We start from the raw sequence: 13,219 nt of genomic DNA, 5'->3' as shown, positions 1-13,219 counted from the left end.
ATCTTAACCTAGTTAAAAATGCCAATTTCCCCAGTTCTTTAATTGCCGTGTAAAACTAATAGCATGTCAGAAATAGAGGAAGCTTGGGGTCGTAAGATTCCTTAAATAAATCCATCAAATCTCAAAAAGGTTTACTATCTGGTGCCTTAGGAAAAGTTAGGCTCTTAATAACCAAAAAAGCTGCAGGTCCACAAGCTGTTTGGAGAATTACTCATTGCTTTAGATATTACACAGTGTGGAGCGAGAGGATTATGTATCATTTGCCCAGAAAAATATAACACATTCTTTCCACATCCTGAGCCCAGAAGATGGCAGGATTGAATGAGTCAAGCTTCCTAAATAACGACATAATGCCAGAAATGCTTACTCAAACTCAAAGACTACTTTACGAGCAAATTTCTTCAGGAGAGTGCTTTTGTCTCATTGCCACAGAAATAACTCAACAGAGGCCAGTATCCTATCACCTAGTCACCCTTTATTTACGTGTGGAATGTCCATGACACTGATCCAGCTCTCAGAGTCAATAGACCCTCTAACACTCTTACTTATATCTGTCAGCCAGGGCTCCCCAACTGGATCAGGTTAACAGCCCCAATCAGGGAACTCACCAACCTGGCTGACCTCGTTACAATCACTACAGAGATAGTCAGTGATCTTTCCTGAGTGGAAGCTATCCTGATGATCTGCCAATCTATGGATTTGGAGACAAAATGGAAGAAGCCATTCCAGATCACAATCAGAATTTTATATGACTGCTGGACAGAGCTCACCAGATGAACCTGAAACTGAACAAAGAAAGATACATTTGAAGATTCCTGAAGGCAAATACACGGGCTATATACCAACAAAGGACTTTGCCCAAACTCTGACATGTTCAGAGCTGTAGCAGAGATCATTGATCAATAGATGTGAAAACTGTGCAACAATTTGTTAGATTTGTGAAATATTTAGCAAAGTTCTTGGCTTATTTATCATTGGAGTGTGAGCCTCTAAGCAAGCTCACTGCTAATGATGTACTATGATATTGGGGCACAGAATAAGAAGTGGCTTTCACCCCAGAATCAAACAACTTGCGACAATGACAATGTGAAGGTTCTGAGTTATCAATGTGGAAGTCACCTTGCAAGGGGATGACACTGAGAAAGGGCTGGGAGTACCCCTTTAGAGCAAGGATCAAACAGTTGTATTTGTATAGAGGATATTTAGCACAAACTGAATAAGGCTACCCAAGTGTGCCTGGCTATTTTTTTTATTGTGAGCATTTTAATCAATATCTGTTTGGGAGAGATAAAGTTACAGCAGAGTCCAACCGTAAGCCACTTCAATGTATCTTCCTCAAAACATTTATTTGGGATTAAGCATCTGCAAAGAATGTTACTGCAGTAGCAATATCATCTCAAAATCAGACTAAGAAAGGGAAATACAAATACATTTGTAACATGCTGTCCAGAGCAGCGTATTGTTAAGAAGAAAATTGAGGATACCAATATAAATTGTGAAACTTTCCAGATTAAACATGAAGCAATATGCTCTGGAAGTCATCAACACAGCAGAGCAGTGGAATCTGAAAGAGAAACATCTTGTACAAATCAAGCAAACTGTACAACATGATGCAACTATCTAAATACTACAGGAAGTCGTGATGAAAATGTATGATTCTAATGTGTGATTCAGAAATATTAATATGATAGCGCAGCAAGCAATGAGAAGGTTAACATAATACGATCCTTTATTATGAGAAGATTTGAACATGAAAGTAAGAATGTTATATCCCACTTTTACAGGCATTGGTGAGACCACATCGCAAATGCTTAATGCAGCTTTGATCTCCTTATGTAAGGAAAGATATGTGCATTGCAGGCAATTCAGAGGTTTACTGGAATGATACTTAGAATGAGTGGGTTGTCTAATGAGGATAGGTTATACTGTCTGGGCTTGTTTCCACTGGACTCCAGAACAGTGAGGGGCAGCTTGGTTGTAGTTTATAAGATGCTGTTTGGTCTTGACAGGACGGACGTGGAAGGTGAGTAAGTCCTGAACTAGAAGCACTGTTAAAAAAAATCCAACTGTTTAAAGATAGATAGAAGGAGATTTATTTTCCCTTTGAGGGTTATGCAACTTTGGAACTCTGCCTTAGAAGGTGATGGAAACAGGGTCGTTGAACATTTTTAAAGCAAAAATAGTTAAATTCTTGTTAGGCAATGGAGTCAAAGTTTATTGGGATAGATGGGAATCTGGATTCCAAAGCACAAACAAATCAACTATCATGTTCTTATTGAATGTCACAATAGGCTTGAGGGGCTAAATGGTCTATATCTGCTCTTAAATCACATGTTTGCGTGAAAGAATGATTTGAAAGCATCAAGGACACATCTGTTACTATAACAGAATATTGGACGTAGCAAGCTGATGTGATAGCCTGAGATGGTGTCTTGTCCAACGGAAATTGAGACATTATCGTTAAGCAGAAGAGATAAGATATATTGAGGATTATCCATGCAAACCTTTAAGAAATTGAATCTCATCTGAGAAAGGCAAGGGAATTGCACTATTGACCAAACAGGAGCGATGAGATTAAGGATCACATCAGATAGTGTGGTGCTTGTAACGAACACCAAGCTAAACTAGCTCATGATGACACATTTCAGGTAGACTATGAAGGAAGTTTGGAATAGACATTGTCACTCTCACAGAAACTGATTATGTTATCACCATCTATTACTGTTACAATTACTGGGAGTCAGAGCATCTGGCGGAAATGACTAGTAGTGAGATTGAGGAATACCCAAAAGTACATTTCAGTCATTACTGCATTCCAGACACTGTGATGAGAGACAATGGATCTCAATTCATGAGCAAAGAATTCAGCCACTTCATAAAGGATTGGAAAGAAAGATTGGGAACATTATACATCATCTCTGCACTATCCCCAATCAAATAGAAAGATGGCAATGAAAATCACCAAATCGATCATAAAGAAATCAAGAATCCAACACAGACTTGTACAGGGTAGTCCTTGAGTGTTGAAATATACCTACTGTAGGCATTGAAAGTGGCTCTGACCAAAGACTAAGTCATGCAGTACCCAAACTACTGAAGCCATAAGTTTTTTTTTTCCTTTATTCATTCACAGGATGAGGCCGTCACTGGCTAGTCAGCATTTATTGCCCAAAGGGCAGCTAAGAGTCAACCACATTGCTGTGGGTTTGGAGTCACATGTAGGCCAGATCAGGTAAGGATGGCAGTTTCCTTCCCTAAAGGACATTAGTGAACCAGATGGGTTTTTCCCTGATGATGGATTCATGGTCATCATTAGATCCTTAATTCCAGATATTTATTGAATTCAAATTCCACCATCTGCTGTGGCGGGATTCAAACCTGTGTCCACACAATGTTATCTGGGTCTCTGGATTAACAGACCAGCGATAATACCACTAGACCGTTGCCTCCCTGTTAAGTAGTAACAGGCGTGACAGAATTAATGTGAAATGACAGAAGGTCAACTTTCACTTTGATTAAACTGCCAAGTTATTGCCAGAGCTGCATATTGAAGGTCAGTCAGAAAGTAAATGTTCAACACTCTCAACAAAAGTCAGCCCTTCTGGCATTTTGGGACTTCTATAGAGCAGTTGTCACCTTGTTTGTTCATGGTGAACACGAATCACCAAAAAAAAAATCATTACAGCTGCCGAGATGTAAATATAACAAGAGTGCTGTTCATTCACTGCAGACAGCAAATGAGGAAAATGTCATTGAACCACTTTTAGCAGTGTACAGGATGACCATCAGTCCCAGAGGTCCACCATTCCCAAGCAATGGAAATGGAGCAGTAACAACAGCTAACAAAACAATCGCATTCACCATTGCAGCAACACTCCCTGGAGTAGGCACAAAGAAGAACAATACGTTTTCCCAGAAGAACAGACAATAACAATGCTCATGGCTATTATAAAGAGGCCTGCACAATGTAAAAACTATGCATGTGATGTATGTACAGAGACTGACAAAACTGGAACTGACGAGAATTGACAACTATTTGTTATTGTATAATTGTTTTGCGTAGTGTATATCAGTAACTTGCATAATTTGTAATTACAAATGATGGTTCAACTTTTTTGCTCTTCTTTTAAATATAAAGAAATTGGAGAAATGTTGTTGTATGTCATTAGTGTACCTACTGGCTTGTTTCAGTCATGTGATCCCTACCTCTGCTGTAAATGCCTTAGTGTGCAGTCTGTGGCAGCCATTACTCACATCACTTGAAACAGTCTTTACGCTCTTTTGAAAGTGTAGCATCCAGAATTGGGCTCAGTATTTTAATTACAGTTAAACTAAAGCTGTTATGTTGTTTTACCATAATTTCCCAACTCTTGTGCTCTGCTTCTCTTCACAAAGTCCAAGATCCCGTATTCCATACCCATTATTAACTGCTATCTTAAATTGCCCTGTTACCTTCAAAAATCTGTGCAGAAGCATCCATGCCTTTGTTTACGAATCTCCTTTAAAATTGTACCATTTAGCTTAGATTTTCTCTCTTCATGCCTTTGAGTAAAGTATATCATATAATTTTACACATCAATTTTGTCTTTCATGCATCTGTCATGAGCCGAGCTCTTTCGAAATTTGTCACTTTCTTGCATCATGAAGCTGTCAAATATTATTTGCCCTTATCAAATCCATGATGGTCAATGCTTATTCATTTTGTTGCAGATTATCGTTTCTAAAAGCTTTCCCATTAGCAACATTAAACCGACTGGCCTGTAATCCAAGAAGGATTGGAAGATTATGGTTAGCACCTCTGAAATTTCTGCTCATACATCCCTCAGTGGACTACAGTGCATCCCAATCAGGCTGGGTGACTTATCCACATTAAGTAGTCTCACTTACATTCCACTTTTCACCAAGTTCATTGCTTGCTCTCGTGTTCAAAATTTCTCTATCCCAACATTGATTTTGGTCAATAATTAAGCATTCAAAGTCCTTTGGGATGGAGAATTTCAAAGATTCAAAGCTCTTCGAAAAAAGAAATTTCTCCTGATTTCAGACTTATATTGTCAGTCTATTATCCTAAGAATATGACTCCCTAACCTGGAGAAACAACCTCTCAGAATGTACCCAACAGGCACCCCTCAGAACCTTTTAATTTTAAATAATATTACTTCCAATTTTCAGTGACACATTGTGTATTCAAAACCTCTTTTCAGGCTGCTTGCTAATTTCTAATCAAGAAATTGGCTCAGAGATAGGTACACAGCCAAAGTTTTTTTTTCCTTTTCAGAGATGCTATTACACAACTATGGATGATATTTTTCTTTAACTGCCACCAAATCACCCGTGTTACATATTATATGAACAATTAATAAACACCAGGAGCTTATGCTCATGGCTACTTTAAAGAGACCCGCACAATGTAAAGTCTATGTATGCAATGCATGTGCAGAAACTGACAAAAGTGGAACTGACTAAAATTGACAACTATTTGTTATTGTATAATTGTTCTGCATAGTGTATATCGGCAACACGACTGCTGTTTTATTTTAGAACCTCCATCAGATCATCAGTGCTTCTAAGTTAATGAAGTACAAGCACTGTCCACCAGGGGCAGTGAAGAGCCCAACTCAGCTATTTTCAATCAACCTGTCCAGGAGGTTATTACACAGTCCTGGAGCAGTTAGGACTTGAACCCCGGCCTCATGGCTCGGAAGTAGGCACACTACCTCTATACCACAAGAGTCCAAAAGACAATGAATGTTTAAATAGCACATCGCACATTGTTCTAGGGACTGAACCAGAACTTGCATGTTATATTTAATACCCAACACCAGAGTACAATTGACAAATCAATTAATGGATGTCTGAGAGGATTAATTCTAACTTGGCAAAATAGGATGAAATATCAATTCAGATACCAGTAATACATCTCTCCTGGATTTTCATGCCAGTGATAATCTGATAGCAAAGACTTTACATTAACTTTTCCCCTTGTTTTCTGAATATACTTGTCTGATTGATTGACCTGTTGTCCTTAATTACAATCCAATAATCAAACATGCTTACTGATGGAGACTGCCAACATGAGATATAGGAAGGATGCTATTAAATTGGAGCGGGTTGAAAAAAGATTTGCCAGGTTGTTGCTGGAAATGCGGGGGTTTGAGTTATAAAAATAGGCTGGACAGGCTGAAGTTTAGGAGGTTGAGGGGTGATCTTACAGACGTTTATAAAATCATGAAGGGCATGGATAAGGTGAATAGCAAAGGTCTTTTCCCTAGGGTAGGGGAGTTCAAAACTAGAGGTTTTTAAGGTGAGAGGAGCAACTTTTTTTACACAGAGAGAGGTTCATGTGTGGAATGAACTGTTGGAGGAAATGGTGGATGCAAATACAGTTACAACCATTAAAAGTGGCACTAGTATGGTTTCGGAACATGGTCAGAGCAGACTAGTTGGACCAAAGGGTCTGTTTCCATGCTGTATGACTATGACTCTATGAGATACTATTTCCTCCAAATCCTTTCTTCAGTGTGAGCTGTATCTTTTGCTGCCTCAACTTGAAAGATATTGTTTGAAATTCCTTATTTTTGAAAGACCCTGTCGGTGAGCTTAACATCATATTTTTAAAAATGTACAGTAAAAATCAATGTGGTGACATAGACATTGGTTACATTGTGGTATAAGTTGTAATTATATTAGAAGTTGAAGTGAAATAGGGAGAAAACATTGGACTGCAATGAAATAAACATGTTTTAAGTAGCTGAAGACATTTTTTCCCTCGAACACGGATCAAACAAGCAATTGCACATCTAGTGTAGAAAGCAAAACATGTAGATTATTTCATTCATCGGATTTGATCATTTGTTTCTAGATTGAAAAGCACATAACTCCTTTTCAGAACCAGTTCTGCTCAATCAATATTTACTTGTCATCAGTGGATCTTTGTGCCTTTGTTAATATGCATATGTATCTAATTTCAAAGTCTGTTCTGTAACAGTTTTGATAAAAGAAACAGATTTGTTCTAACTGTAGGTGTGGGTTGCATTTTGTACATAATGACTAATTAAACATTTTACTTGGCTGGATCCAATCTGTTGATCTTTCCTCACCATCACCTAAATTTAACACATGCTTTTGCTCAATTGGTCAATTTGCTTTGTACTGTGCTTCAAATAAGAAATCAGACCCAATGCAACATCTTGCAAGAAATTGCTTGATTTTACACACTTAACAGTAAATTATTGCCCAAATCTAGGAATGTTGCATTAGAAGTGCAAGGAAGTAAAAATACCAGAATTTGACAGACAACAAGCACCATTTGTTGCAATATATGACTAGCCCTAGCTATTAAATAGCTGTTTAAATACCATAATGGTAAGCTTACAATAAAAATTATGTTCTGGATATTGTTTCGTTTAAATCCAGATTTTAGTTAATTTACGAAAGGATTCTCCAAAATTAAAGCATACCGTTTGCATTGAATCAAAATGATGAAGCACATGAACAAATTAAATGCTTGGTCAATAACTTAAGCCAGTGTTGTGGTTGTCATTTGCTCACCTTTCGAGGCATGTTGCTGGTAAGGCAGCTAGCCCTTTGCACATTTTGGCAGCTCCTTTGCTTTGTTGTCTCTCAGCAAAGTAAAATCGCTCTGAACTTGAGCTTCTTTTGCTGCTTGCTGCTGTGCCATGTAGATTATATACAGACTTTCCTCCCTTGAGTGACGCTGGCTGGTCAGCCAATTAAATCTTTCAAAAGTGATTATAGTCCAGGGACCGCATGAGTGCCTCACTCTAAGGAGGGATCTGCAGACTACAGCCTCCAGCAGTATGCATAGAAAGGTCAATCAGTGCTCCTAAAACATCATATCTTCCTTTAAAAAAAACATTCACAGTTGTCTGTAAGATTTCACAATCTGGAGTCTTAAACTGACTTCAATTCACCTAAAATGTACATTTTGCTTTGTCCAAACAGATCTTCAGCATAAATCCACTGTGCTTAATGATCTGCATACTTTGAATTTATAACAGCATTAAACAATGAGTTCTTCCGTGCTGGTGAAAGAATTTCCCAAGACATAGAAGGCAGGCTAAAACCAGACAACTCGTTTGTGGTAGAGACAACTCGCTGATGGCAAAGGAAGTTGTAACTTGAAAATTATTCGTGAATTTTCCCAGACAACAATATCCTCAGAGTAGGTTGCTAGCTAGACGTGGGCCAGAAGTAAGTTATTCAGCGTTTAGTACAGAAGGGAGAACGCAAGTTTTAAGCGCAGCCCTTTATCAGAACAGTACAGTTATCCAGTAACATCTGGTGCTTAGAAGAGTAAAAAAAACAAAAAAAACTAGTGGATTTTCTTTTCCTAGCTTTTACAGTGGTTGAGTAGAATTGGTGCTGGAAAGTTTGTGGTTCTTTTCATTATAGATTTTGGCAGAATAGAGTTAGGGCTCATGATACCAGGATTCTCGTCCCTGTGTTGCAGAGATGTATTTGAATATTGCAGAGACGTACACTACAGTGCAAAAAGGCTACTTTACAACCTTTGTTTCAAAATTTTATTTTCCAGCAGAAAATATTTTTGGAATTTATGCCAAACAATGTTGTATAATTTGCTGTTTTATTTAATTCAATGTATGTTTCTAACAACGTTTCACCATTTAAAAATCTCAACAGATGTGCTCCAATTTGGCTTTCTTTAACGTAGTTGGACCAAAAGGTAATTCATTAAAAATGGGAGAAATGTAGAATCAAGCTCATCTTCCCATTCACACAATCACTTTCTTAACAAGTGATAATATTGTGATTTTTTTTTCCCAAAATATTGCCTTTCATTTACAGAATTAGGTTTCAATCAGCTTTCTGCAATGGTAAAACTCTCTCTTTCCTTTGGTTCTTTTCTCTGTAATTTGTGGAACTGGTTATCTTGACATCCAGTATCAAATGAACCAAAATTTCCTCCACTTAAATATTGGGAAGACTGAAGATGGTTTTGGTTTCCACTCCAAACTCTGTTCCTTAACTACAGACTCCAGGAGACAGAGGAAGTTTCTGAAAGTTGGAGCTCAGACTCTGCAAGATACAGGTTACCATGCCAGACGACAACAGCACCTCCCTTTAACAGCATGGCATTTCATTCCTCATTCCTTCCCCTCCTTCCCAGAATAACAATGGGCTTCCCTTTTGTCCTCACTTTGCACCCCACCAGTCTCTGCAATTGAAGGAGCATCCTTTGCCATTTCCACTGCCTCCAACAGGATGCCAACACCAAACACATCTTCCCTTCCCTTCCCTTGTCGGTGTTCTGCAGGGACCATTCCCTTTTTGACATTCCAGTCCACTCCTCCACCAATCCTAACTCATCCTCAATTCCCATGGCACCTTCCCAATCAATTGCACAAGGTATAACACTTATCCATTCAACTCTTCAATTCTCACAGTCCAAAGTCCCATTTACACCTTTAGGTGAAGCAGCATTTCACTTGTACTTCTTCCAATCTATTCTTCGCTGCTCACAATGTGCTCCCCTTTGCATTGGCAAGACCAAACGCAGACTGGTTGACTGCTTTGTGGAAAGCCTCAAATCTGTCCATAGGAAAGACCCTGACTTCCCAGTTGTTTGCAATTCAGTAAACCATCTTGTTCTCACACTTCCTACAGTGTTCCAATGAAGCTTAACATAAGCTGGAGGAACAACACCTTTTCCAGCTGGGCCAACGTTTATTGTCTTTGAGAAGGTGGTGGTGAGTTGATTTCTAGAACTGCTATAGTCCATGTTCTGCAGGCCTGACCTACAATGCCACTGAGAAGAAAGATCCAGGATTTTGACCCAGTGACAACGAAGGAATGGTAATTTTTTTAAAAGTCAAGATGGTGAGTGGTTTGGAGAACTTGGAAATGGTGGTGTTCCCATGTATCTGCTGCCCATGTCCTTCTAGGTTGTAGTGATCATAGGTTTGGAAGCTGCTGTCAAAGAAGCCTTGGTGAATTTCTGCAGTACATCTTGGAGATGGTATGCACAGTTACTAATGAGTATTGGTGAGGAGGGAAATGAATGATTGTTGGTGCGATGCCAATCAAGTGGCCAGTTTTGTTCTGAATGGTGTCTTGGGTATTGTTGGAGCTGCACTCATCTCGGCAAATAAGGAGCATTCCATCACATTCCTGACTTATAGATGGTGGACAGGCTTTGGGGAGTCAGGAGATGAATCAGTCATGCCAGGATTCCTAGTCTTTGATTTGCTCTTGTGGATATTTGTATGACTAGTCTAGTTCAGATTCTTGTCAATGATAACCACTAGTGAAGAATTCAGTGATGGTGGCGCCATTGAATGGTCAAGGGGCAATTCTTGGATTCTGTTTTGTTGAGATAGTCATTGCCTGGCATTTGTGTGGGCATGTGCCATGTGTCAGCATATATCTGGATATTGTCCAGGTCTTGCTGCATTTGAACATAGACTGCTTCAGATTCCGAGGAGTCATGAATGGTCCCAAACATTGTGCATTGTCGGAAAACATCTCCACTTCTGACCTTATGATGGAGGGAAGGTCATTGATGAAACAACTGAAAATGGTTGGGATGAAGACATTCGCCCGAGGTACTCCTGCAAAGATATCCTGAGGCTGAGATGATTGACCCTCTACCAATCACATCCTCTCCCTTTGTGCTAGGTAGCACTCCAATCAGAGGAGAGTATTTTTCCCTGATTCCCATTGACTCTGGTTTTGCTCAGGCTCCTGATGCCACACGTAGTTAAATGCAACTTTGATGTTAAGGGCAGTCACTCTCACCTTGCCTCACCTCTGGAATTCACTCTTTTGTCCATGCTTCAACCAAGGCTGAGATGAAGTCAGGAGCTGCGCGGCCCTGGTGGACCCAAACTGAGCAGGTCATTGCTAACCTGGAGTTGCCTAATACCTGCTCTGAGTTTTATGTCAGGAATTGCCCACATTAAGTTTCTCCCTGTTGTGTGGAACAACAGGAAACTGTATATAAGTGAGGTGAGATTAGGAACAAATGAGGTGTAAATGCACGCAAATAAGCTTCTTGTCTCACCATTCAAACCTTGGTTTCAAAATTGACTTTCTTTTCCACAGTGTCGAAATCTCATTTTTCAGATTTCAGCGCATTTTCCCATTCAGCAGCTGGGAAAAGTCAGCCTAATGTTCCGATTTAAACCGTGTGTACTAAAACTGGGGAGTAATTATTAGAAGAGTCTTATTTTAATTCCACAAGGGTATCATTGTAATTATGTGGTGCAGTCATATTTGAATACTTAAAATAAAGATATGTTGTGAATTTAATTCCCACTTGGATTGGTTGGCTGGCAGAACAAATTTGTCTACATGTGAGGGGTTGTAAAAAAGTCGCAATTAACTTCAGGCTGGAGATGAACCAATATTTTTCTGTAACTCTTTTATGTAACAAGAATGTTCATGATAGAAGTTGAAAAGAGGTTTGCTTCTCCAGTGATTAAGAGCAGACAATGTAAGGCGAGGCTTGTTCTTGAACCCCATGACCTTCTGTTTGGGCGTCCATCTGTCTACCATAGAAATTGCTGGGCCACCCCACAGTTATGATCTGCATTAAAAATGTAATTGTGCTGGAGATGAGATTTCGAAAGTTTAAATGCTGTGACGCCCTGTTGCAAGAACATCCTGTTTTTCCAAGATGAAAACAATCCTAGAAACAGGAAGTTGTTTCCAAGATGACTGTGTATTCTTTAAAGTAACTGTGCATCAATTAACCATCTGAGCACAGCTTACAATTTAATATAAATGTGGACGAAGACCTAATTTTGTTTTACCTCTTTGCATGGAGACCGTGATGTTCATTTTTCATTAGAAATGCTGGGAGGTTGAATTTCATTAGTGCTAAAGTGAACACCCTCATGAGTCACCATGCTAACTGCGAGGTATGGCTGATTTTTTAAGGCAAAGCATATCGAGTATCATCAGGAAGGTGAATAAGCAGTTCTCAAAATATATATTCCACAGTCATTACATTTCTTTCACAGTAACATTGTTATAAGAGTTTTAATTCTTGACTTAAAATTGTCAAAATTCCGATGAAAAATCAAAACCTGAAAGATTAATCCTGTTTCTCTCTCAGGAGATGCTGCCAAGGTTGTGGAACAGACCCATCATTTTCTGTTTCTATTTCAGCATGTAAGTACATTCTATAGCACTGCAATGTAAGCTGGGAGAAAAAGGAGTGTTACTCTCAGGGTTCCTCACATAAGCATTTGCTATAGTCCACCAACTTCCCTCTATCAGGTCTATGATTCTCCCTCTCTGACTAGTTGTTGGTGTGATACAGGTCCCCTAGCCATTACCCTCATCTGCTTTTAAGGTGGGCATTTGAAGATAAAGTGATTTCTTTTACTCAAGAGAGTTGTTAATTTATGGAACTCACTATCACAGGAAATGTTTCAGAAAGGTACCTTAGGCACTTACCAAATAGAAGTAGACAACAACATGACAGAGAATCAAATAGACCATATACAGAAAAGCTGGTGGATTGGAAGTTGATGCGTGGTAAAATGTTACAGTTATGAGGTTTACAAGATTATAATGTATTGAGATTGTTTCTTGAATTTAAGGTAAAGTGAATGGAGTCAAGTGATGTGTTCAGAAGTCTGCACAACAGCAAGTTTGGGTGGTTTGATTGTTAAAGATTAAAGGGGTTTCGGGTTGTTTTACTGGGGAGAAGTTGCAAAATGTTTACACTTGGAGACAATGACAGCAGGCTGCATGCTAACAGTAGATATGCAGTGAGTCTCCAAAGTCTCAGAAAAATGTTAAGAATGCTAGGTTGTAAACAATTGTGCTTTAAACTGCCTATGTATATTTAAGATTGAGAGTTGAGATCTCAAGGATATCTAATCAGCATAAAAATTGAAAGAACTGTGGATGCTGTAAATCAGGAATAAAAACAGAAGTCGCTGGAAGCTCAGCAGGTCTGGCAGTATCTGTAAGGAAAAAAATCAGAGTTAATGTTTCGGGCCCGATGATCCTTCCTCAGACCCTTCCTGAGGTAGGGTCACTAGACCTGAAACGTTAACTCTGATTTTTTTTCTTCACAGATACTGCCAGACCTGCTGAGCTTCCAGCAATTTCTGTTTTTGTAGCTAATCAGCATGTCTATCTGAATATAAGGTCCCAGTGATTCATGTTATAATTGAGATGAGCTTTGAGAGGTTGAGATAACAAGGTGTAGAGCTGGATGAAC

At 39.0% G+C, this 13,219-nt stretch overlaps 1 protein-coding gene across 1 annotated transcript in view; it reads right to left on the bottom strand.

The window, feature by feature from the left end:
- The window catches only part of LOC109928934 (regulator of G-protein signaling 5-like), a 49,667-nt gene extending 41,985 nt beyond the window's left edge, over positions 1-7,682 (bottom strand). The window contains exon 1 of the mRNA XM_020528865.2: positions 7,552-7,682. Within this exon, the coding sequence (XP_020384454.1) occupies positions 7,552-7,595 (44 nt within the window). The 5' untranslated portion in view covers positions 7,596-7,682. The remainder of the gene's footprint in view (positions 1-7,551) is intronic.
- Between the last annotated feature and the right edge of the window lie 5,537 nt (positions 7,683-13,219).

Source organism: Rhincodon typus, chromosome 10 (assembly GCF_021869965.1).
Source record: "Rhincodon typus isolate 14 chromosome 10, sRhiTyp1.1, whole genome shotgun sequence".
Lineage (NCBI taxonomy): Eukaryota > Metazoa > Chordata > Chondrichthyes > Orectolobiformes > Rhincodontidae > Rhincodon > Rhincodon typus.
This window is presented reverse-complemented; position numbering and strand designations above follow the sequence as displayed.